At 40.8% G+C, this 26204-nt stretch overlaps 1 protein-coding gene across 7 annotated transcripts in view; it reads right to left on the bottom strand.

Annotated features, from left to right (window-relative positions):
* Window positions 1-12943: 12943 nt before the first annotated feature.
* The window catches only part of nos1apa (nitric oxide synthase 1 (neuronal) adaptor protein a), a 461766-nt gene continuing 448505 nt past the window's right edge, over window positions 12944-26204 (bottom strand). For 6 of the 7 annotated variants that reach the window (XM_073063530.1, XM_073063529.1, XM_073063532.1 and 3 more), the window contains 2 exons: window positions 19370-19706; window positions 12945-16535 (listed from right to left, as the gene is read on the bottom strand). In XM_073063530.1, coding sequence (XP_072919631.1) covers window positions 15974-16535; window positions 19370-19706 — 899 coding nt within the window. In that variant the 3' untranslated portion in view covers window positions 12945-15973. Of the gene's footprint in view, window positions 16536-19369; window positions 19707-26204 lie in introns of all 7 variants that reach the window. The other variant, XM_073063531.1, reaches the window with a different exon arrangement.

Consider the following 26204-nt stretch of genomic DNA (forward strand, 5'->3'; position numbering starts at 1 on the left):
TATTATGTTCACCATTTCCTAGAATTCGCTTTTCCACGAAATCAACAATTAACCATTTTTAAATGTACAGTACTGGATATAGGATGGCACGTTCCTTAATATATTGATTTGGAAAAGACTCTCTTATACATTCCAGGAATTTTTCCTCCCCACTTTTATAGCTAAATTGCCTAGTCAATTTATAGATTAAAGCTGCATTGATTTATTTATTAGTCTTGTTACATGATTCTCTGATTTCCTGATTTGTACTTTGCCCTGCTTTAACACTGCCCTTTGGAGCCCTATGTACAACTCATACTGATGACCTCTACCCAATGTTGCTACCTTGGCTCTAGCCAAACTGTTTCAGCTTCTTAATTTTCTGAGCTTCTCTGCTGCCTTTATCTGATTCTTTAAATTCATACTTACCCCAACTCCTTTCCATTTGGCCTAGCACTTCAAAGATTTAAGCACAAAAGTTCAAGCTCCAAACTTTGTGTCCTGGAATATTTAATTTCCAACCATGTCACTGTCACAGTATAGGTTGAGTACCCCTTATCTGAAATGCTTAAGGGCCCGAAGTGTTTCTGATTTTGGAATAATAATGAGGTAGCTTGAGATTGTTGTCATTTCTGACTCTCAATTTGTGTGCTGCTGGTAAACAGTCTTTGTCTTACACATACGCAGTCTTTGTTCATCACACATATATGTACTGATGCAGCTGTTCAGCATGTTAGGTTTTCATCAGTGACTTTCTTGGCATACTCATCAATGAATGTTTCTGCTCCTTTGTGACCAGAAGACATTAACATCACACATCTTTAAAGATTTAATGCCATGACTTTTCTTAAATTTCTGTAACCAGCCTGCTGAATACTCTAACTACCTTCAATTTTCAATTTGTCGTGATGGATCTTTGTTTCACGATCAGCATACCGTTAAGCGATACATGTTCACTCAGACACTGATGAATCCACTCCTTCAATACATGACTGAGGTCTCAATTTTTCACTTTAGCCATTTTTTAAAATATTTGCATTAATTTCTTTTCATTCCATACAGTGTGTGGGGTCACTTCCCAAAACTGTCTGGTATGCAGAGACCTCAACATTTCCCGGGAACCTTCCCAGCAACTTGTGGAATTTTCCATTTATGATGTGAATAAAGGTATATGGAAACCATATAGCTGGGGTACAAGAGACAGCATTGTGTTGGACAACTCCATGACTATTTGTACCATTGGCTCACTGCCCTAAAACAACAGTTCGAGAGCCTTCTGTTTTGCTGTTTCTTCATATTTCCCTACTCTATTGATCGGAGGTATATGTTGCACATTCCTGCCAAACTGCATCATCTCCCATTTTGTAACACCGCACTTATCCTCCCATATTTCCTCACCAGAGCCAACTCAAACCCCCGCCCCCCATCAACTACTTAATTTGACGCTACAGTGATGTAGATTCATCCCTTGACTGAGTAAAGGGAAGCCTATGCCTATGGAACAATTCTATCCTTTCTCAGTATAGGTGCTAGAGCCCTGTAAACTTAAATCCATTTCTCCCCACACCATGGGGAAATCCTTTTCTGCATGGCAGATGGTGACCAGTGGTGTTCCGCAGGGATCTGTTCTGCGACCCCCTCCTCTTTGTGATTTTTTATAAACGACCTGGATGAAGAAGTAGAAGGGTGGGTTAGTAAGTATGCTGATGACACAAAGGTTGGGGGTGTTGTGGATAGTCCGGAGGGTTGTCAGAGATTACAGCAGGACATCGATAGGATGCAGAACTGGACTGAGAAGTGGCAGATGGACTTCAACCCAGGCAAGTGTGAAATGATTCATTTTGGCAGGATATTTGGTAGTGTGGAAGATCTGAGAGAACTTGGGGCCCATGTCCATAGGACACTCAAAGCTGCCGTGCAGGATGACAGTGTTGCTAAGAATACGTGTATGGTGTGTTGGCATTCAACAACCATGGGATGGAATTCAAGAGCCTTGAGGTAATGTTACAGCTGTATAAGACCTTGGTCAGATCCCACTTGCAGTACTGTGTTCAGTTCTGCTCACCTCACAATAGGAAGGATGTGGATACTATAGAGCTAGTGCAGAGAAGATTTACAAGGTTGTTGTGTAGATTGGAGGACCTTAAGAGAATACATTGAGTGATCTGGGCCTTTTCTCCTTGGAGTGGCACAGGATAAGAGGTGACCAGATGGAGGTGTGTAAGATGATGAGGGGCATTGATCATGTGGATAGCCAGAGACTTTTTCCCAAGGGAATGTCAGTGGTAAGATTTTTACAGAGAGTGGTGGGTGTGTGGAATGGGCTGCCAGTGGCAGTGGTGGAGGCGGATACGATAGGGTCTTTTAAGAGACTCCGGGATAGGTACATGGAGCTTAGAAAAATAGAGGGCTATGTGCTAGGGAAATTCTGGGCAGTTTCTTGAGTAGGATACATGGTCAGCACAACATTGTGGGACTAACGGCCTGTAACTACTGTAGATTTCTATGTTCAATCTTTTCACTAGGAGATGTCATTTACCTCAAAGCAACTTGAACATGACTCAGATAGTACTCAAGAACCTTTGTCATATCCACAGTGGTGCTACAAAGTTTGTGAACCCTGTAGAATTTTCTCTTTCTGCGTAAGTATGATCTAAAATGTGATCAGATCTTCACGTGAGTCCTAAAACTGGATAAAAAGATGCCAATAACACAAAAAGCATTATACTTTTTAGGGAAGAATGGACATGACACTGAGCTCCACAATGAGAGCAATCCCAGTGATAAGGATTCTCAGTCAGAATGTCAATTACCTCAGTGATGATGGCCTTGGAAAAGCTGAATCCAGGCATACGGATACTGTTCATGCGAGGGTTTGGTAGAATGTGGGAGCTTCAAAGATGCTGTGGGAATGGGTGCTTCTTTAGTGGGCATTTCATTGTCTCTTGCAGGACCCAACCTCTCCAAGAGCAGACTGTGCCAGTGCTGAGTTCATATCTCAGCTGGAGAAAACATAGGGTTACTTTTATTATACACTATGAACTTTGGTAAGTGTCTGACCAGCTTGCTGAGTGGGTCCAATGAGGTCTCCTGATGTCAGTAGAGTGTCTAATTAACAATAAAGACTAAAGGAGCAACAACAAGAGTGTGGCATGCTTGTATCTCTTTGTGATCACAATGTGGAGTGGTAAAATCCATTTAATAATAAGTATTATGTAAACAATGACATAATTTAGTGTATATTTGACACTGGAGAAAAGTCAGGTGTGTGGTTGGTACTATAAATTGTTTTCTGTTGAAAGAATTGAATAAATAAGTCAATTACTGACAATAAACTGACAGCTGCTTCACATTTCCACAGTAATCCTTCCCCTGTTCATTGCTCCAGGGTCCAATTTTGCCCCTGGCAAGTCTTCCCCCAAAAGTATGCTCCAGCATGATCTACACTAGTCAAAACGGACATGGGACGAGTACCAGGTGAAAAGGTGGGCCCTATCTATCCAACTAATCTAGGCCAAGCTATTTTGTTTCCTCCAGAGGAATCTAAGAATATGCAGCACAGTCTAAAAAACATTTGAAGCAACTTTCCACAGACAACAACTAGTGCTTGGATCAACACTGTTTTAAGTGTAAGTGTGATGGTCAAACATGTCAAGGAATGTGAGGAATTAGGCACAGTCAGTTTATCTATTACTAATGATCCCACTGAACAGGAACAAGGAGCTAAATGATCTCATTTTACAAAGCCCCAGAACCAACGGATTTTTAAGGTTTTCATGATATAAAGTACGAAAAGGGATATAGGACATGCATCTGTCTTTGCAAGGAACGTAGCGAGACGCATTGCAGTTTTATTAAATTTAAGAAAATGGATCAGAAAGGATACCTTAAAAATATATACTTGTGATCTGAACCTCTATCCAGTTATTTTCAGGTTCTATTGCCAACAGCACTTCTAATAAGTGTGCCTGAAAGTCCAAAAACTGGAGGCAATTTCTTAACAAAAAAAGAGGTTATGTTAAATTGTATTGGCAATAGATTTAATACATCAATCACAGGTTCAGAAATATCTTAGTGGAGAAGGAACATGAACATTAAAGATTAAACCTACCAGCCTTGGGTATATTAACATTTCTAAATCCCAGGGCATGAATGTTAATAATCTACTTCTTATTTTATGTGCAACAATTTATTTAATTTGAAATTGTAATATGGCATTTTCTATGTATTGTAAATCAATTAAAACTGACTTCAAGAAGAAGAAAATATCAGTCAGATTGGCAGTACATTTGAATGCAAGACATGTTTTACGTTTCCGACGCAGGAGATGGAGACGGTTTATACAAAATTTAGGTCTCATTTGCAATGTCTCAAGGTGATATTCAGAAACATTCACTATTAGATTGATGTAGAGTTGGTATCACACTGTTTTCTATTGAAGGATCGGAATAAATAAATCCATTAAGTGTACATCAATTATTATTTGTACAGCTATCATTATTTATTAATCCTGGTCTATTTGATGCAAAGGGAATAAAAATACAAATTAGAAGCAGCAATCTGTCAAGCCTGTCCTTTAATAAAATCATGTCTAACAGATGGTAATCCCAGTTCTGCATTACTGGACTAATTTTATGGCCTTTCACTCCCTTTCTTGTCAAGGACCTATCTACTTTTTCCTTAACATTATTAAAACTTTCTGTGACCACCAGCCTTTGAGGAAGAGCATTCCAAAGACACAATCCTCTGAGTGAAAGAATTTTGCCTCACCCCTTTCTTAAAGTACCCCCAACTCTAGCTTGTTCCACAAGATGCAAGCAGGGAAAATGTCATGTCTTAGAAATGTAGGAGAATAAAAGACAGAAGCTCAGTGAGCCAGAGAGCCAGGAACATGAGCAAAGATGTATTTTATTCACATAAGTCAATACACTTTCATCATGCACTTTTTTTGCTGATACTTTTGTTATCTGTAATGTAGTACTGTAGGATAAAGTCGATAAGAACCAAACAGATAAAACTCTCTGAACAGCAAATGCTGCGGAAATGAAATCTTCTGATCGTGTAATCAGTTTGGGCATGGCCCAGAAACAACATGGTTCTTTGAATGGAACACACCAATGCAACTGAGGTTCAGCAGCTGTAGAATAAATGTATTTTTAATCTTCAGGTTCTTATTTCATGCACTAATGGTTACTCAAGTATAGAGAGAGAATAAATACAATGAAAAGGATTGTGAACTGTGATTGTGAATTGTAGATAATAAAAAAGGATTTGCAATAACAGAAGGTACAAATAATATAGCTGTTTATTAACATTAGATGTTCACATTCCAAGCACCAGTACATCTATTCTACAGTGGTCAGTGATAAGACTAGGTGTGATGGATTCAGTGATCCCTGTCTGAGGTGCCACACTCTATTTATCCCAGGAAAACAATTCTTCTGGTCCACTTCGACCAAAGGAGTACAACACAGAAATAAGCCACTGAACCCCCGATGTCATTCCTTTATTCAAGGCTGAATGTTACTTTGGCACTTTTCCCTTTAATTCCCTTACTCACAATTTTTATTCAGCATGGTTTTGCAAATTTCAAGTGACCCTGCCTTTTGAGCAGGAAGTTTCACTTCTAGGAGCCCTGCATCTCATTTTAACCTCATAATCTTTTGCTCCAGTTCCCCCAGCAGATAAAATCGTTTCCTTCTGTCTTCTTTGTTGTATTCTTTATCATTAAAAAAAAAGCTTTAAATTACAATTGAACTGACAAAACTCAAAACATTACAGCCCAACTTTTTCAGTGTCTCATGATGTTACCTTTACCCTTTATATCATATAGAACATTCCCCAGTAAAATGGACAGGGGTTGCAATAGGTATCTCATTTCTTGACCAGACTGAAGGTGAGAGGTCGAGACCTTAAACATGGTAGATTCATCATTTTTGGCTAATTTTGGTTCCATTGCAATACTTGTATTTTGCCCATTCCCACCCCCTCTATTAGGCAGTTTCTGCCTCTAAAAGGCCACACTCCCTTCCATGACCATCAATTCCAATACAGTCTTGTTAGCTTTCCTACTTGATCGCAGGTTTCTGGCGCCTTTTCGGATTATTGGTTAACTCCTTCACACCCTTTTGCAGCTATCCCAACCTACTGGATTTTCACATGCATTTTTATTGGCATAAACCCAGATTTAAGCACAAGATATGTCATCCCTCTTATTGATCATGGAGACTACCAAAATGGCACTAATCAGCAAATGCAACACAGAATGAACATAAGGCAGAGTTCAGCGGTGTCTTATCGTGTGTTTTCTCTTTTCCACAGCCCTCCACCTGAAATATCAGTGCAGTTTCTCTCTGGAAAGTGAAGCTAAAAAGCTAGTAATGGGGGAACCTAGCAAGTATATTGTCTATATAAAAAAAGAGGAACTAAGTAAGTATATTGTGTCAGTCTTCACTGAGGAAGACACCAGCAGAATGTCAGAAATTACAGAGTGTCAGGGGGCAGAAGTGAGTGTCGTTGATTTTACTAAAGAGAAGGTGGTTGGGAACCTGAGAAGTCTGCAGCGGGTAAGCCACCTGGACCAGATGGATTACACCCCAGTGTTCTGAAAGAGGTCGCTGAAGCGATTGTGGAGGCATTCATCATGATCTTTCAAGAATCACTAGATTCTGGAATGGTTCCTGAAAACCGGAAAATTGCAAATGTCAGTCCACTCTTGAAGAAGGGAGGGAGGCAGAAGAAAGGAAATTATAGGCAAGTTAGCCTGACTTCAGTGATGGGAAAGATGTGGTTTTGGGGTATTTGGGGGCACATGATAGAATAGGCCCAAGTCAGCCTCAAGGGGAAATCTTGCCTGACAAGTCTGTTGGAACAAACACGAGGAAATCTGCAGATGCTGGAAATTCAAACAACAACACACACAAAATGCTGGTGGAACACAGCAGGCCAGGCAGCATCTATAAGGAGAAGCACTGTCGACGTTTCGGGCCGAGACCCTTCGTCAGGAGTCTGTTGGAATTCTTTTTGGAAGTACCAGGCAGGATAGACAAAGGAAAGTCAATGGATGTTGTTTATCTGGATTTTCAGGAGGCTTTTGTCAAGGTGCTGCGCATGAGGCTGCTTCATAACAGACTATGGTGTTACGGGAAAGTACTAGAATGGATAAGAGATTGGCTGACCAGCAGGAGGCAAAGAGTGGGAAAAAGGGGGCCTTTTCTGATTGGCTGCTGATTACTAATAATGTTCTGCAGGAGTTGGTGCTGGGACTGCTTCTTTTCATGTTGTACGCCAGTGATTTGGAGGAAGGAATTAATTACTTTGAGGTCAAGTTTGTGGACGATATGAAGATAGGTGGAATGGCAGGTAGTGTTGAGGAAGCAGGGTACCTACAGAAGGACTTAGACAGATTGGGGGAATGGGCAAAGAAGTGGCAGATGGAATATAATGTAGTGAAGTGCAATGTAATGCACATTGGCAGAAAGAATGAAGGCATGGAACATTTTGTAAATGGGGGAAAAAATTCAAAAAGCAGAGGTGCATAGGGACTTGTGAGTCCTCATGCAGGATTCTCTAAGAGTTAACTTGCAGATTGAATCGGTGGTGAGGAAGGCAAATGCAATGTTTGCATTCCTTTCGAGAGCACTAGAATACAAAAGCAAGGATGTAATGCTGAGGCCTTATAAGGCGTTGGTCAGAGTTGCACTTGGAGTATTGTGAACAGCTCTGGGCCTCTTATTTAAGAAAAGATGTGCTGTTGGAGAGTGCCCAGAGGAGATTCACAGGAATGATCCCAGGAATGAAAGGCTTCCCATATGAGGAGCATTTGATGGCTCTGGGTCTGTATTTGCAGCAGTTTAGATGAATGGGGGATCTCATTGAAACCTATCGAATATTGAAAGGTCTAGAGAGAGTGGAGTGGATGTTTCTTGCAGTGGAAAAGTCTCGGACCAGAGGACAGAGACTCAGAAATGAGGGAAATCCATTTTGAACAAAAATAAGGAAAAATTTCTTTAGCCAGAGGGTGGTGAATTTGTAGAATTCTTTGTCCCAGACAGCTGTGCGGGCCAAGTCAATGGGTATATTTAAAGCAGAAGTTCATAGGTCTTGATTAATCAGGGTATAAAAGGTTACAGGGAGAAGGCAAGAGAATAGGGTTGAGAGGGATAATAAATCAGCCAAGATGGAATGGTGGAGCAGACTTGATGGTGTGAATGACCTACTTCTATTCCTTAGTCCTATGGTTTGAATGCACACTGCCTGACCTCTTGAGTACCCCCATTATTTACCCTTTTTAAACTTCAATTAGGTTAACTGGGAAAACATGTTCCAATGAAGATGTATGGCAAAGATATGGTTCAGAATGCCAAGAATCACAGGTTATCACTCTCACATGTTTGGCTCTGTTTGTGCTTCCATTCAACAACAGAATTATTATGAGAAAATAAATCAAACAGTAATAGATTTGAGCCTCTCACTTTAGAGGAGTGAACTGTGAATGTGACAGCTCACAACATGTATGTAATAGGGTTGATGCAAAATAGTGATGAATACGCAGCAGGTTAGGCAGCGTCAATGCAGAGAGAAGCAACATTTATCAGTAGGATCTTTCTGGATTTCCAGGCTTATTACCTATCCACTTACTTGATCTGGATGCAGATGGCCAAACACACCCAAAAGGTGGACAGTGTGTTCTATGAATCACCAGGTCTGGAGCAGTGTAATCCAGACTTTCCCCTCAGATACCCTTGTCAGGCTTTGTCACAAGCCAAAGTTGCCTTCTGTCACCACTGTGAATCTTAGAGTACTATTCAGAAAATATTTTAAAAAGCATTAAAAATTCAAAAACTACTAAAACTGATGCTGATGATAAAATATTAACATATTCACAAATTTCATTAAAAGATAAATTAAAACCATGAAAGTAAACCATTTTTAAAAAAATCTTACCTTACTCATACCACAAGCCTCCTTCAAAAGAAAGGGAGAGGTAGAGGGAGAGTGAAGAAGGCTAATAGAATGTTGGCCTTTATTACAAAGGGAATTGAGTACAAGAGCAAGGAAATCCTCTTGCATTTGTACAGAGCCCTGGTGAGACCACACCTGGAGTATTGTGTACAGTTTTGGTCTCCAGGGTTAAGGAAGGACATCCTGGCTGTAGAGGAAGTGCAGCGTAGATTCACGAGGTTAATTCCTGGGATGTCTGGACTGTCTTACGCAGAGAGGTTAGAGAGACTGGGCTTGTACACGCTGGAATTAAGGAGATTGAGAGGGGATCTGATTGAAACATATAAGATTATTAAGGGATTGGACAAGATAGAGGCAGGAAATATGTTCCAGATGCTGGGAGAGTCCAGTACCAGAGGACATGGTTTGAGAATAAGGGGTAGGTCATTTAGGACAGAGTTAAGGAAAAACTTCTTCTCCCAGAGAGTTGTGGGGGTCTGGAATGCACTGCCTCGGAAGGTAGTGGAGGCCAATTCTCTGGATGCTTTCAAGAAGGAGCTAGATAGGTATCTTATGGATAGGGGAATCAAGGGATATGGGGACAAGGCAGGAATCGGGTATTGATAGTAATTGATCAGCCATGATCTCAAAATGGCGGTGCAGGCTCGAAGGGCCGAATGGTCTACTTCTGCACCTATTGTCTATTGAGAGGGAGAGGGGGAGGGAGAGGGAGAGAGAGAGGGGAGAGGGGGGAGAGAGAGGGGAGGGGGAGAGGGGGAGGGGGAGAGAGGGGGGAGAGAGAGGGGAGGGGGGAGAGAGAGAGGGGGAGAGAGAGAGGGGGAGAGAGAGAGGGTGAGAGAGGGAGGGAGGGAGGGAGAGAGAGAGAGAGAGAAAATAAGAGAGAGTGAGAGAAAATAAGAGAGAGTGAGAAACAGAGAGGGGCTATGGGGGGGGGAGCAACAGGGATAGGGGAGAGAGAAAGAAAGTCATTAGGAAGGAACAGGAGTAGCATCTGAGGTGTAGGTAAGGGGATTTTTGGAAAGGACCAGCAAACACTCGGGACCAGATACTTCAGCAGGCCAGAGACCAGTGGAGTGGAAAGGTAACGAGATACCTGCGAAACACGAGAAGTTCTGAAGGTCAGGGGTGAAACGGGACAGGAGAGACTGGGTGAAGTAAAGACCGTCAACTACTTGGAGGATTTGCCTTACTGGATTTAATGCTTTGGGCTTCTGCACTGTAGATCCCAGGCAAGCCTGGTTCCCTGACAGGGCAGCACATTCAGCTGTCCAGTTCAGGCCTGTTTTACTGTGAGCGGTCTGTGTCAGACAGCCTTGAACGTGTATAAGATTTTTGCACTAGTCAAGAGGAGTTTGAAGCTTATCCTTATAACCTGGCATTAATAGATATTTATCCTACTTTTTGTACATTGTTTGAACTGAAACCTGATATCATAATGACCTTCTGTGCCTTATATTAATGCCATTCAAGGTGAGAATATCCCTGCTTGCTGCGAAACTCACAACAATGTATCCCTCTAAGATACTTCATGTTAAATAAATCAAGCACATATATTTCCAGAGCAAGTATTGTCTACTCTACAGCACAAAGAATTAAGATCTCTGTGTATTTTCTGAGCAAGGAATTATAACTGAAGATATTCTTGCATTTAGATACTGAAATGTGTATCAGTGCCAAGGTGAGAAAGTGTTTCTTTTTCCGGCAGACTGCATCGATTTAGAACATCCACAAGGAGACAGAAGATTCACAATCCAGTATTTTGTGGGCAAAAAGGATTTGTTATCTGCAGAGAAATTAGATTTCTGGAAAGCTTCTACAACTAAAGCAGGAGTGACAAATCATTCAAAACAAGTCACAGGGTGATACAGCACAGAAATAGGCCCTTTGTCTCACCTGATCTATCTACCATTCATCTACGCTTATCTCCATCTTGTTACTAAATCCACTTGACTGACTCTCTCAAGACCACCTCAGAACTTATGGTGATCCTCTGCTTAGATTTAATGATGTCACAGTCCCACTGTACAAGTTGACATCTCTTCTTCTAGATGTGCAAAACACTCGAGGCAACTAACACTGGTAAGATTCCTTCAGCGTGCAAAGTTAGGGGTTAAATCCACTCAAAACTTAATTCTGATGTGACGCGCTTTTTCATAAACACAATAGACTGAACAGGCAGGCAAATGATTTTAAATCTTGAACTTATCGACCTTCGTATTATACCTTATATAAAATTCTCTTTGTGGAAAGGCACTGCACTGATGAGAAAGGCAGAGATGTACAGTTAAGCATCGGTCTCATTAAACTCATGCAATGGGAGAAGAATGAAGCTTGCAATAAATTTAACACAGATTAGCGTTTAGAGGGGATGACAAGATTGCACAGCTCTCAACATTGCTGAAGCAGATGAAGTTAGAAAGGTATCAGAATGAGGCTTATTATCACTGTCTTATTTGATGCAAAATGGGTTGTTCTGTGGCAGCTGTACAGTGCAAGTATATAAAATTACCATAAATTGCAAAGTAAGTAGAGTAAGGAAAAAGGAATAATGTAGTAGTGTTCATGAATTTGTGGAGAATTAGATAATGGAGGGGAAGAAGTTGTTCCTGAATCACTAAGTGTGGGACTTCAGATTCTTGCATTTTCTCCCTGACGACAGTGGTGAGAAGTCCTTAATGATGGAAGCTGCCTTCCTGAAGATACTCTCAGTGGTGAAGATGGTTGTGCCCAAGGTGGCGCTGGCTGAAACTACAATCCTTTGCAGCCTCGTGTAATTCTATGCATTGGAAGCTCCATACCAGTCAGATTGCTTTCCACTAAGAAATTGCACAAATTTTGTCATTTTGATCTGTGAAGTGTGAAGATATCCACATTGGAAGGTTGAATTTGAAGGCAGAATACAGGGTTAATGGCAGGATTCTAGACAGGGTAGAGGAACAGAGGGATCTTGCAGTTCACATCTATTACTGATTCCAGTAAGACCTGTGCGGTTGGGTGTGCGCCTTCAAAAACATACTGAATTTCCTGAATCGGAAGACCTAGGTGAACCAAGGGGTTCGCAGTCTGCTGAGGGCTAGATCTGTGCTGTTCAAGACTAGTTATTCAGAATCCGACAAGAAGTCCAGATGCAACCTATGGAAGGCTATTGTGAGAGCAAAAGGGCAATCCCGTGCAAAGTTATAGACGCAATTGGATCTCGACAGCTGCAGCAGTATTCACGCGCCATTACTTATTAATCAGAATCAGGTTTATTATCACCGGCATGTGACGAAACCTAACAGCGTAACTGCTAGGTGATGCCTCACTCCCTGATGAACTCAAAGCCTTTTATGCACACTTTGGTAGAGAATAACATGACACCTATGCAATTCTTCACAGCATCCGGCAACTTGTGATCTCTGTCTCAGGAGCCAATGTCAGAACATTCCTCGAGAGGGTGAAACCTTCAACAAGGCGCAGGCCCTTACAACGTACCTGTCCATTAAATAATTTCTGAATGGTGACCGCAGCCCTAGTGTAGGCCTGACAAGTATTTTATCATCTGTTTTTTCCCATAAAGAATAAGGTAGTTCCGTGAGAACCTTCCCATATCCCTACTATTCCTGCTTCTATCTTTACCAGTACTAATAGGAGATTATTGGTCACATTATACAGTCGGCCCTCCTTATCCACGGGTTCCACTTGTGCAGATTCAACCAACCGTGGATCGGGAAAGCCCAGAATTTCTCACTCCTGCACTTGTTGTTCGAGCATGTACAGACTTTTTTTTTCTTGTCATTATTCCCTAAACAATGCAGTATGACAACTATTTACATAGCATTTACATTGTATTAGGTATTATAAGTAATCTAGAGATGATTTAAAGTATACGGGAGGATGTGCGTGGGTTATTGTAGATCGGGATCGAAAAAAATCCGTAAGTTCTCTTACTAAGTAAGTCAGAACAGGTACATCCGGGATTATTTAGCATCAGTTAGTCAAATGTTTGTCTTAGTATATAGTATATATTTTACCTTTCTATGCATATAAAACACTTAAGAAACATACATATTTCAATAATTTAACCACTGCGTTACTGAGTGATAATTGTAGCTTTCATCTGGGCAGGGCCTTTCTCACTCTATCCTTTAAAATTGTTCCAATCGTTGACCGACTGTAGCCTAATGCTTTTCCAATGACCAATGGCATTTCACCTCTTTCCAATCGCTTTATCATTTCCACTTTATTTTCAATCGTGATCGTGATTATTTTCGTGAACAGAAACACTGCGGATTCAGAGCTCCGACGGTCCTAAAGTCCACTGCACTGAGACAGGTTAAATAAGGTCTGGGATTCCGCGGGGTCCTAATGCCCACTGTACTGAGAAGGGACTTGAGCATCCACGTTTTTTGGTATCTGCAGGGGAGGTGGGTGTCCTGGAACCAATCCCTCACGGATAAGAAGGGCCGACTGTAATGTACTGCAATAGTTAGTCTTTGCTTTAAGTCATGGATGAGAAACCAGGGAACAGGGATTGAGTGGCCAAATAAATTCTGTGAAATTTCTCCTTCCCACTAAATCTGCACCAATGTAACTTAGACTTGGTTCTCAACAATTCAATGGCCAAAATTGTGAAAAGAAACAGATGCATTTCAAAATTTTCATTTAACAAAACATCTGATGGGGGAAAAATCAACTTATTTTCCTTTGGTTAACTCAATTGGAAAGTCAGTTTGAACAAAATATAAAATTTTTAATGAACTTAAATTTTGTATTAAAAGATATGAAGTGGGATATCAATATAATGGACTCTCACAGCACAAATTGAGGCCACTTTTTTTTTGAAAGGCCTTAACTAATAGCTCTACACTTTTAGAGAAGCTTTGCAAACTTTACTTTTTCAAGTGTTAATCAAATTTCATTTTGTAATGGGCCAGTAACAATTCTGACATTTAAAGTCATCTTAAAATTGATGGCGACTCTCACTCCAGAACTAAAAACATGATGGACAAAAGGTTTAATGTTGTCTCTTCTGAACTCGTCAAAAATATGAGATAAATTGAACTGTTAATGTAATGTGCCTCATTACAACAACACATTTACTACGAAATTAAACAAAATTGCAGATGATTAATTTTCTAGTTCCCTCTTCCTCAGCTGTAGATTGCCTAATTATACAATATTACCACACGTGTGAGTGAATTATAAAGTAAGGGTGATACCTGAAACATTACAAATTACAATGGCAATCTAATTAAGCCTAGTACTAGTAAATCATTGAAAGCGATTCAGAGAGAGCGACTATGCCCACCACAATTAAAATCTCAAAGAAAACCGCAATTTTTTAAAAAGATTTCAATTTATAAAATAAAGCAAATAAACACTACAGGTTTTAAGTGTTAACATTTGTGTTTGAATGAAACCACTAAATTTGAAACACCAGTCATATTTTCAGATCCATTCTACAGAAATCAGTAGGTCACAGGTTTCCATAAGATTGACACTGATTGGGAAAACTTCCTCCCTAAGGCAATTCCCGACCCTCGCACCACCACTTTAATGAATGTAACTCACATTAAAACAAGACTGCCAGTGCAATACACCACACACTGTGTGTCTTAAGTTGAGAGTTTGGGCAGTGATATGCTGAAACCCATATTGAATACACACTTCCCTCTTCCAGATTTCCCAAAGCAAAAACTGTGAAGAGGGCCATGAGGTAGATGTGAGGATTGGGGTGAATGAGAGGATTTATTGTACTTTCACAAAACTAATCGAAATAATTAAAATTAGTAAACTAGTAAGTAAAAACAAAATTAAATAAAACTATTCACCAATATACCTTTGGAAATAGCTTCTGTCTAGACTGGAATTTTGGAGAGCAGCACAACATGAGTTAGTCTGAATGTGTGGATTCCATTAATACAGGAAGCAGCTAATTAATAGATGCTTAACTGGCATGTTAGCAAATTACGGCGCACTTAAATGATCCAGTTTTTGAAAGAGAGTAAAAGCTTTTTGAAATACATATGACTTCTGGACTTTTTTTTAATGATATGCTTTATAAAGTTTTGATTTCATAATCAATGTAATAATATTAACCTAAAATAAATTCTTATTTCCTAAAACAACAACTACGTTAAGTTTCGTTCACTTGCAGAGAGCTTCCCTTGTACTGTTCTTTTTAAGGTTTCAACTTTCTTTTCAAACACTCTGCCACATGTCCCATATTTCCTTCCCTTTTCTGAAGGCTTGCAGGAAGTAAATTGTAAGGAAAAATATTTAGTGAGGAGCTCACCGAGCCAAATTTACTGCGGCAAGGTTTCTGCACACAAGGCATAATTCAGGCACTTAGTGTTAGATTATTGCTTACAGGCTTTGCAAGTGGATAAAGGTTAATTAGTAACTTTGGTGAACAGTTGGAAGAGAGGCCAGATTTGTTGACTTTTCTAGCTTTACCTTTAGAATCGAGCCCACAATCTAACATTGCAGACTGGAAAGTCTGACAGATGGTGTGCTGATCTGAAATGAGAATCTCTGCCGCTTTACCAGAGGTGCTCTGTTGTTTAAAATAAATAGGCTAACTGTATTGTTAAAAAATAGGAGAGAGTTAGATCAATTGCCCAAGCAACTTGACCTCCAGTGTAATTTCAATGCCTCAATTCAAAAAAAAACATTGCATTCTCCATTAGTTTTCTATCATCTTCCAGGTGACCAGTGGGAAGGTGAATCCTTTTAGAGCAGCACCAGCGATTGTGATCTTTCAAATGGTGATACAACATCAAATCCCCACTGGGCTTAAAGGTCAGCTCGGAGCCAAACTACTGTCCTCAAAAAGAGGGCGGCACAGAATATTGTGCAACTAACCCTGTGTTTAAACCTTGACATGAATCTCCCCTGGATCTAAAATGTAACGGTTAGAATAATGGTCATGAAGTTTGGTGTGAAACTTTGCAAAGGATTAAAGCACATTGCAGAGAATTTGATATCATCCAACAAAAGTAAGATTTGACAGTCCCAGTGTTAACAAGTGAAAGTTCCCCACAAGAGCCTAGTCGAATGACAGCAAGTCTGGGTGGTGTTCCTCATTTTCAACACTTGAACATCTTTGTCTCAGCACTCCAGAGCTTTCACAGTCCTCCCCTAAAAGATCATCCTCACTAATGCTGATCCGCAAGCAAGCCTTATCGGGGCATGGGGAGGAGGCCATCCTTTTCTCTGGGCCAGATGGCTTGAGCTTGACATCTACAGGCTCTTTATTCAACAGATCAGGCACGGAAAGGGCAGCCTTGGCAAGGTCCTCGACACCCTCTGGCATGCCGCAGTGTTTGTTTTCTGATTTGGCTTCAGCGATGAGGTTAGGAGTCAGGTTCTCCGCAGTGCTGACGAGGGAGGAATCCCCATTGCCGGCCTTACTTTCCAGTGCTTGATTATTTTGCTGTGCCGCTACATCGGAGATGGAGTTGATGGATACGTCAGAGATGTCTCCACAATGAACCACTGGCACTGATGATATCATCATGTCCTGAGTGGTCTTCAGGGCCCTGGGAGTCCTCTTTTTGGCTGTCGGTGGAGGTGGCTCCAGCCGAGGGAATGACTCTGAGAGGCTCTGACTAGAAGTAAAGGAGGTACAGGTTAGCAAGGTTGGCAACTTTAATGTGAGTCAAAAGAAAACAAGATACATGGTAGCTGGAATACATCTCTCTCCATCCTATTTGTGTCTGATTTAAGAAACTTGACGCAATTTACAAGCAACAAGTTTCAGTTTTGGCTTTGATCCAGACATTGGGATTGACTCAGATTCATAAACGATCCTGACCACCTGCAGCTCCAGTGATGTTTCTTTACCACAGTTTGGGAGTCAATAGGCTGAAACCTTCCGCTGGAAGCAGGCTGCCCATTCACACTGTTACCTTCTGCAGATCTCCCGGTGAGAATATGCCAATGGACAATGCAATGGCAAAGAAAAGCCATGACACAGAACACCAGAAGAAAGATCTTTGATGACTGGCTAAGCTGCAGGTGAATCATAGATTTCAAATGTACTTTTAGTCATTTATTGTGAAACAATGTGGAATAGGCCCTTCTGGCTCTTTGAGCCATGTTGCTTAGCAACCTCTTGATTTAATCATAACCTGATCATGGGACAACTTACAATGTCCAATTAACCTTCCCACCAGTACATCGCGAACCGTGGGTGGAGACAGGAGCACCTAGAGGAAACCCACACAGTTACAGGGAGGATGTACAAATTCCTTACAGGCAGTGGTGGGAATTGAACCTGGGTCGCTGGTACTGTAAAGCGCCGTGCTAACCACTGTGCTACCATGCCACCCCATTTTGTTTCTCAACAGTCCTTCAGAAGTGCGAAAAAAAATTAACAATCAGTGATTCAAATACAGATTACAACTAAAAATATTGATAATAAAAATGCTTAGCACACTTAAAGACAATGAACTCAATTCAAAGTGTAAAATAAGATTAACTATCATTTCTTGATAGCAGGAGTTCCTCTCAACTGAGTCATAGAGTCATACAGTGACACAGCACAGAAGCAGGGCTTCTGGCCAATCACAGCCATGCTGACCCATCTACTTTAATCCCATTTACCAGCACCTGGCTTGCAGCCCTCCATCTTTCGGCAATTTAAGTGCTAGTTACGACACTTCTTAAATGCTGTCAGCAGCCCCTCTTTCAGGTAATACATCCAAGATCTTTACCACTCTCTGGGTGAAACAGGTCCCCTAAAAATCTCTTACCCTCTTCCCCTTTCCTTCAGCAGCAAGAAAAATCTGTTGCAGATTTATTTGGAGGGCAGATTTCCCAATGTACATCCTAAGAAGCTCACATTTGACACTAGATTTCTTGAGAGTGTTATCTTCAAGTGCAGATAGAAAAATAGTCAGTGAGTTGGGAGCCTCCAGAATTGCCCACCATATCCAGCCCATCTGAGATAAGACTAAGAATGGTTTTCTACTGAGGCGGCACAAAATGCTTTATTAACCAATGGTGCTCAGGTTGGCAGTGAATATTCAGTTCCATTTAAATTCCGTCAACATGAAAACCAATTGAAAAGATTGGACCACATAATGAATTCACAGGATACCCAGCACAAAAATTCATACTTCAGTATTGTTATAGCTAAAGCCAAATATTATGAGAAGCATCCCATGCAATCAGTGCTGTTAATCACGGAGAGATGAGGCAGAATATTTTCCAATAAAAGTGTTGTCATTTCCTGGGGTGTCTTTTGGATATATTTCATTACTTTTGAAGCAGTATCACTGTTATCCGGGCAAATATGCCAGTCAATGCAATATTAATAATCTTCACTTCTAATGAAATGTCCAGTGCTAAGAGGATGTTGCTGTTCATCTGTCACACTGTGACACTGGGCTATATGCTCAAAACACTGGTTGCTCTCTTGACTTCAGTTCGAAGATTTTAGGTTCAGGTGTCACTCAAGCACAAAATCTATACGGGACAGTAGGTGTGCTGTCTGTGTACTCCACCTTCCTTTTGTAGTTGATGTAAAAGATCCCAAGGCATTATTCTGAAATATACTGTTAGAATTCTTCCTAATGTTCTGGTCGATATTTATCACTCAACCAATGTCAACTAGAATGTCTGATCATTGCTTCATTCCATTATTATGCTGCTGACTAAAATTCAGAAGACTTAATTGCCTGTAAGGAATTTTGGACTGTCCTCAGGTGAACTTAATGGTTGACGTCTTCTTGTGCTTCCATGCTCCAACCACTGGGTGACACTGCTGAGCATTAGCCGCGCAGACTGAAGCTGAGTAATTAGACCCATCTTGTACACATTTTAAAATGGGTAAATAAATATATTTGCACATGTTTTAATGCCATTTCCTGTTCCCAGGACACGTGTGTAGAATACTTTTCCTTGTGATCACTTAGGACTCAGAAGGTCTTTTCTCTCTTACAGATGCTTTGTAATCTATAGAGCTCCATGCATACAGTCTCTCGGAACAGTTGCATCTTTAGGGGATTTCAAATATATTCCAATTTCAACCTGGCTGCTTAATATAGGATTATTTACAGCCAGGTTATAGTTGCAATACTTATCAAAGACAGTCTGTAAGTATGTTTAAGGGGAAGTTGCATAATTACATGCGGAAGAAAGGAAGAAAGGCTACTGATCAAGGGCTGGTAAATGGGATTAGTATTGATGGGTATTCATAGAAAAGGCTAGGATGAACTGTACAGTCTGTTTCTCAAGTATTTTACATTAATATGTCTGGGTGAAGCATAAACATTGTGATAAACCAGTTGGGTTAAATGACCTAATTCTGTACTATAAATTCTATGTAATTTACATGAGCAAGTATTTGCAAAAGCCAGCATATTCTATGAACACCCAGAACATCTGCCAAATGTCAGTTGCTAAAACAGATATTTTGCTCACATGGTTGGCTACTCACATCCCACTGTTGGCCACTGGCCCGTTCTCATCCTTTCCGGCCATTGAAAGGGCCCCCTCTGCATTCTTGTTGACCTCAGTCACACCGACATCTGTCACCGCGTTCTGCTCTTTTCTCCGAAGCAAGTCATTGACCTTTGCCCCCATGGCCTTCCCCAGGTTGATCGCACTCTTAAGGGGCTGGTGGTTGTTGCTGCTACTAGCCAATCTCCCTGTCGAATCAGCAGCGATGGCCATCGAGGACCCGGCCAGGGCACTTCTTGTGGAGGTGGAGATTTTCCCGTGGTGAAATTTTGGCATCGGTGTAGTATTGGAGTTCTCAAACATGCTTTGGTCAACTACCAAGGAAAAACAGATGGAAAGAATCCTAATTAGCTGGGATCTAAAAACCAGTTACATGACATAGATCATTACAACGAACAACAATGCAGTTATTACTTTATTGATGAAAACCAATTAAATTACATTGGCCTACAGCTTCCTCATTAGGCATGATCAGAGGTCACGAGGAAATTCACTCCAAAATCTCTCATAATCTCAGTTCAGAAAGTTTTTTTTTGTCCCGGATTCAAACCAAGCATTTTGTAAAAAAGATTTCCTCATGTCACTCTTAATTCTCTTCCCATTGTTTTATACTTGTGACCCCTGGCCCTCAATCACTCCACAAAAGGGTACATTATCTTAAGGTCCGTGATGTCCAAAGCCTTCATTATTTGATATACTGTACTTCTATCAAATCTTCACTCAGACTCTTCTCTGAAGAACGTAGTTTCATTTTCTCTGCTCCATTCTTGTACCTGTAGTCCCTCGTTCCTTAAGTCCTTCTGGCAAATCTCTAATGCCTTCAAATCCTTCCTATGATGTGGTGATCAATGAATATCATACTCCATTCAAGGATGGACTTAATTTACAGTTTACCATAACTTCCCTGGATTTAAACTACGTAGATCCATCTATAAAGCCCTGAATTATTTACGAATGCATTACCTTTCTCAACCTGTGCTGTCACTTTCAATAATCACATACCTCCATTCACTCTCCTCTGCACCTCTTTTAGAATAGTATACTTTATTCTACACAGCCTCTCTTCATTTTTCCTGCCAGAATGTTTCACCTCACATTTCTCCAAAATGAATTAATTCAACAGGGATCTGATCAAATTTGAGAGTTAGGCTGGTATCTGCAAAAATAATGCGGCAACTTTATTTTGACCCAAGCTTTTTGTATTGGTTTGGTCAGCTTGTGGTTATGAGCTAAAAGCAATGCAACCCAGCATTAGTTGTGAGCTAATATTTGGGAAGAGGGAAGTGGAAGGAACAAAAAGACTTTCTCCAACAATTTACTAGATATGATTATACAGCTGAAGGATCTTACCTTATGAAATAAGAGCTCAGACAGCATTAAAACAACAGGGAAAGTACAGTAAAATAAGATGTAGCAAGGAACAAGTGATTAATCAACAATCATCGATTCATACACACTCAGTAATAACAGTGGCTAAGATTACACAGATCCTATTCACTGACATCTCATTCAGCAGACTATGAAGAAAAGGACTGACATTTTAATCAAAAATGCCTATACTTAATCTGTTCATCAGCATCAAGAGATATTTTAATATTCACATTTTCAAGATATATCACCACATTCAAAATTTGCAAAAATATATGTATCAGAAATGGGATCAGAGTTACAAAATCAAAAATTTGTGCGGGCATGTTAAAAGAATGAAGTAAAAACAATTTGGAGAACTCTATCGTTAACAAGTAACTACCCCATTCTTTAAGTGTAAATTCAGAACTAGTTTAGTTATTTCTATTCCCCTTGTTACTCATCTTTAAAAAGCCTTCAGCCAGATCAAGTGTGCTGTAATCAGTTTAGAAGAAAAACGCTTTCGCTTAACTGCATTATATCTTCCAATAGTATAGAAAGGAGTCCGATGTGAGTCTATGCTGGGTAATATTACTCTCCCACCAACATCTTTGTAACCTATCCCTCCCAAATGCCCACCAATACAACCTTGATTCTCTTACCACTCAGATATAATGGGACTAATTTACAGTGGCTACATAACGAGCAATCAGCAAATCTTTGGGATGTGGAAGGAAATCAGAGCACCGTGAGTAAGCCCACATGGTCACACAGACAAGTTTCAAAGTCTACATAGTGAGCACTGGAGATCAGGGTTCAACCTGGGTCACCAGAATAACATGGCTTGCTATGCCATTTATTTAACAATATAACCAGACCATTGTTCTATTCCCTCTTGAGGTCGCAAGTCAGGTCAATGACTTTTCTGATATGAAACACCAACTTTGTTTCTCTCTCCGCAGATGCTGCCTGACCTGCTGAGTGTTTTTCTTTAACCCTCCATCCCCTCTGGAATGAGAGTGCCATGCTGAGGGCAGGCAACGATGATACTGAAGTCATTCAACCTGACACTGATGCAAAGCATTTCTGCTCCCAGAAACAATGGTGAGAAACCAATAAGGGTTTGCCCAACATTTTCAATTCTTTTGTGGGGAAATAATAAAATACTTCTCGAGGGGTGAGAGAGCTTCGTGACACAATGGATCATATCAAAATGCATCCAATATTCTCGGAACAACCATTCTTTATTTACAGCAACGATACTCTGAAGAATGAAATCACTTGTAATGTAGCTTTACATGAGTAAACCAGTTTATTTTCTTGGGAAGAGACTGGAATTCTATTGTTCAACTTTGTCTTTCAGTCCACACTGTTGTAGCCAGTTGTTTAAACCAATGGTAGGCATTTCACATCCAAATCCAATAAACACTGGCTGGAATACTAAAAATGACAATTTAATTAAACGGATCTGAGTTTGGAAATTGCTCTGGGATTATGGCTGCTTGGTCAAATTGAAATCAATATTGCCTCATATCATTTCCAGTATCACAGTCCCTGCAGGGGAAAATCCCAGCCTGCTCGTCTACAGAAGTATATTCTGCTTTCAAATAAGGAACATAATTCCTTCCTTTCCAGTGCTGAAGAAGAGTCTCGGCCTGAAACATCAACTGTTTAGATGCTGCCTGACCTGCTGAGTTCCTCCAGCACTTTGTATATGTCGCTTTGGACTTCCAGCATCTGCAGAATTTCTCATATTTAAATTACAGAGGCTTGCTTAAGCCTTTTCTTTGATTACCCTTTGTCAGCAGTTTGCAGATTCCTACTGCTGCTCTGTAATCTCAGTAAACTGCTTTCAGAAATAACCCCATTCATAAATAAGCCAGTTTAGCTTTGTTACGGGGGCTGCCTGGTTCACTGATAACATCTATCTGTTGGAATGGCTGGAGTGCTTCATTCTCTAGTAGCAAGCTTACAATAGTAGTAAGGGAAAGATCTGAGTGAGGAACTTGTTCCCCAGTTGCTACAAAACAGACAAGATTACATTTCAGATTTGTGAAGAGTGTATTCACGCATTAACAAATCATGGCCATCAATAGAAACCAGTCAACTTTCAAGCAAGTTTAATAAATTTCTCTGTCCATCTACGCTGGTGAATCCATCACTATCTCGATAACTAACTACAATTTGTAATATCATATTTACTGGTTTGTTACATTAAAGAAATGTTGCTGTCGACATTAATAGTCCAATCTTTCTTAAAATCAAAAACAGGAAACAGAAATGCTGGAAGAACTCAGCCAGTCATTGGCATCTATCCACAGATGTCAACCTTAGGGAACCTCACCATCTAGACATGCCTTCTTTTCATTACTACTTTCATAAGGAGATACAGGAGCCTAAAGACGCATACTCATCATTTTAGGAACATCGTCTTCCCTCCATCATCTGAACAGTCCAAGAATCTACAAGACGTACAAACAAGCTGGATGAACTCAGCAGGTTGGGCAGCATCCGTTGAAATGAGCAGTCAACGTTTTGGGCCGAGACCCTTCGTCAGGACTGAAGAAGGAGGGGGCAGGGGCCCTATAAGAAGGTGGGGGGAGGGTGGAAGGTGCCAGGTGAAAAACCAATCAGAGGAAAGATCAAGCGGTGGGGGATAGGCCAGAGAGGTGAAGAAGGAATGTAAGGGGAAAACACTGTGTAGTAGAAGAAGGCAGAATCATGAAAGAGGTGATAGGCAGCTAGAAGAGGAGGCAGAGTGAAAGTGGGATGGTGGAGGGGAGAGGGAGGGAATTACCAGAACGTTGACTGCTCATTTCAACGGATGCTGCCCGACCTGCTGAGTTCATCCAGCTTGTTTGTATGTCTTGATTTGACCACAGCATCTGCAGTGTACTTTGTGTTTGCAAGAATCTACAACACTCTTCCTTTTTTGTACTATTTACTTATTTTCTTTTAACTTATATTATTTTTTATGTATTGCATTGTTTTGTGGCAGCAAAACAACACATTTCGTGACATATACCACTGCTAATAATCCTGAGTCTAATTCTGGATTTACCTGTGAATATCTTATATTTGTGACTTACTGGCTTTGGACCCTTGTAGATTTCTTGGGGACTATCCTGTTCCTTTTACTTCTCCTAAGGTAGTGTAGGTACTACTACATCCTGTCTCTTTCCCACTCCTAATTTTTGGTGATTCATGACGCTAAGGTGACTTGTTGGGACACTCTGCTTCTCACGCTGGAGTGATGAGATTCCTCAATAGCATTAATCCCACCCATTCCCTATTCCTTCCACGATTCTGGTATCTTATTCCTGTAGAGTTCACCAATCAAAATCCTGGATAAAGAAGTATCTGTAATGATGCAAGTCTGGGAGAGCTGTCTGGGATTCCTACTGCTTGTGTTCTGGGATATTAAATGCCACTCTCCGTGGGGTTTTCTGCTGAGGAATAGGAATCACAGCCACGACATAGTCCTTGGGATGGGCTTCGGCTGCCAGTTATTTTGAATTCTCCAAGCAGTGACTGTGACTGACAAAAAAAGCTTGTTCAGGTATCTTCCATCCATTAGCCACCTACCCCGTATTATTTTGGCCACGTTGCTGAACATCTGCAAACATGCCCAGCTACGTTGCCTCAGTGTTATCTCCCCTATGCATTTAATGTTATCTCTTACCTGACTAACCTCCCTCGACCCTCCACTCCATGAGGATACCACTTTGTTCACAAATTCTCCATTCTGTAATTCCAGGCAGGAAGAAGACTATGCATGCCTTAAGCTGAATTCAAGCATGAAAACCGGCCCTTCATCCCAAGTGGTTCATTCCAATTAGGATGCCCCATCCAAGCTGCTCCCATTTGCCAGTGTGGTGTTTATAACCTGTGAAACATTTCCGGTAAATGTATCTGTCTAAAAACTTCTAAAACTTGTTAATGAAACTGCCTCAACTACCTTCTCTGGCAGCTCATTCTAACATACACACCACACTTTGTTAAAAGCCGCCTCTCAAGTTCGCACTTCATCTTTCCCCTCTCACCGTAAACCTATACCCTCTAGTTCTCAAGTCCCCGAACTCTGGGAACAAGACTGACCATGCCCCTCATGACCTTGGACACATCTAATAAAATCATCTCTCAGTCTCTTACATTCCAAGAAATAAAGTCCTACCCGATCTAACCTCTAACTATAACTTGAGTAGTTGTGTGCATACAGAGATTCTAAATGTTTCTGATTTTCTAAATTTATCATTCCAAAGCCTCTCTCACCAAATCCACCCGATAACAAGGGTCATCTCTGGAACTTTAAAAACAATACCAGTTAATTAATCTAACAAAACATTGCTCTCCTATCATTGGATAGGATGCAGCAACATACGAGACTCCTATCCTGTGTACGGCATTTCAGATCTTCCTATTTGCAGAGGCTTTCGAGAACAATTGCTCTCACACAGTCTCCCAACACCGCTAGTGACACAAACCCAGCACTTCCACTTCCGCAAAGCCAAAGGAGTCTGGCGAAAAGTTTGGGCAGATATTCTATGAATGTGGTTACAATGGAGACGATACATGGGAGATTTACCAGGGTGTTATGTAGGATGGAATGTTTTGCTTAAAAGAGGTTGGACAGACTGTGGGGTAGATGAGAGTGAGGGGCAATGTGATAGGGTAGATCATAGGATATCTTTTCGCAAAGCTGGGATATACATTTGGGGCAAAAGATAAAAATGTTAAGGGTAAGGTGTCGGAGGATTAGAAGAGATTGAAGAAGGAATGATTTTCACCCAGATGCTGAATGGAATCTGCAAGAGAACGCCTGACAGGTCGACAGAGGCAGAGACTCTCGCAATCTTTAAGAAATATCTCGATAAGGACTTCAATTGCCAAACGGCTCTGGAGTAGTTGTGACAAGTGGGATGAGTGTAGATGGCTTGGACATAGAACATGGAAATCTACAGCACACTACAGGCCCTTTGGCCCAGAATGTTGTACAGACCATGTAACCTACTCCAGAAACTGCCTAGAATTACCCCATTGCATAGCCCTCTATTTTTCTAAGCTCCATGTACTTGTCTAAGAGTCTCTCTAAATATCCTATTATATCTGCCTCCACCACCGTTGCCAGCAGTGCATTCTACCACTCTGTGTGGGAAAAACTTACCCCTGATATCGCCTCTGTACTTACTTCCAAGCACCTTAAAATTATGCCCCCTCAGACATAGTGGGCTTTAGTGTTTATTTCTGTGCTGTAAGATCCTGTCTCTCTGTAACCTTGACTAACATCTTGTAGTCAACCAAGCTACTTAGGTTTAAGCTGCCATGACAAACCCAGACTGGGTCAGGACTGTTCATGACTAAAATGGTCAAAGAGCTCTTTAAAACTTGCCAGACTGCCATCGTGCAAATCCTAAACAAGCGCATTATAACATCCAACCCTGATTCAAGTTTCAGAACAATATATA

Source organism: Hemitrygon akajei, chromosome 12 (genome assembly GCF_048418815.1).
Source record: "Hemitrygon akajei chromosome 12, sHemAka1.3, whole genome shotgun sequence".
NCBI lineage: Eukaryota > Metazoa > Chordata > Chondrichthyes > Myliobatiformes > Dasyatidae > Hemitrygon > Hemitrygon akajei.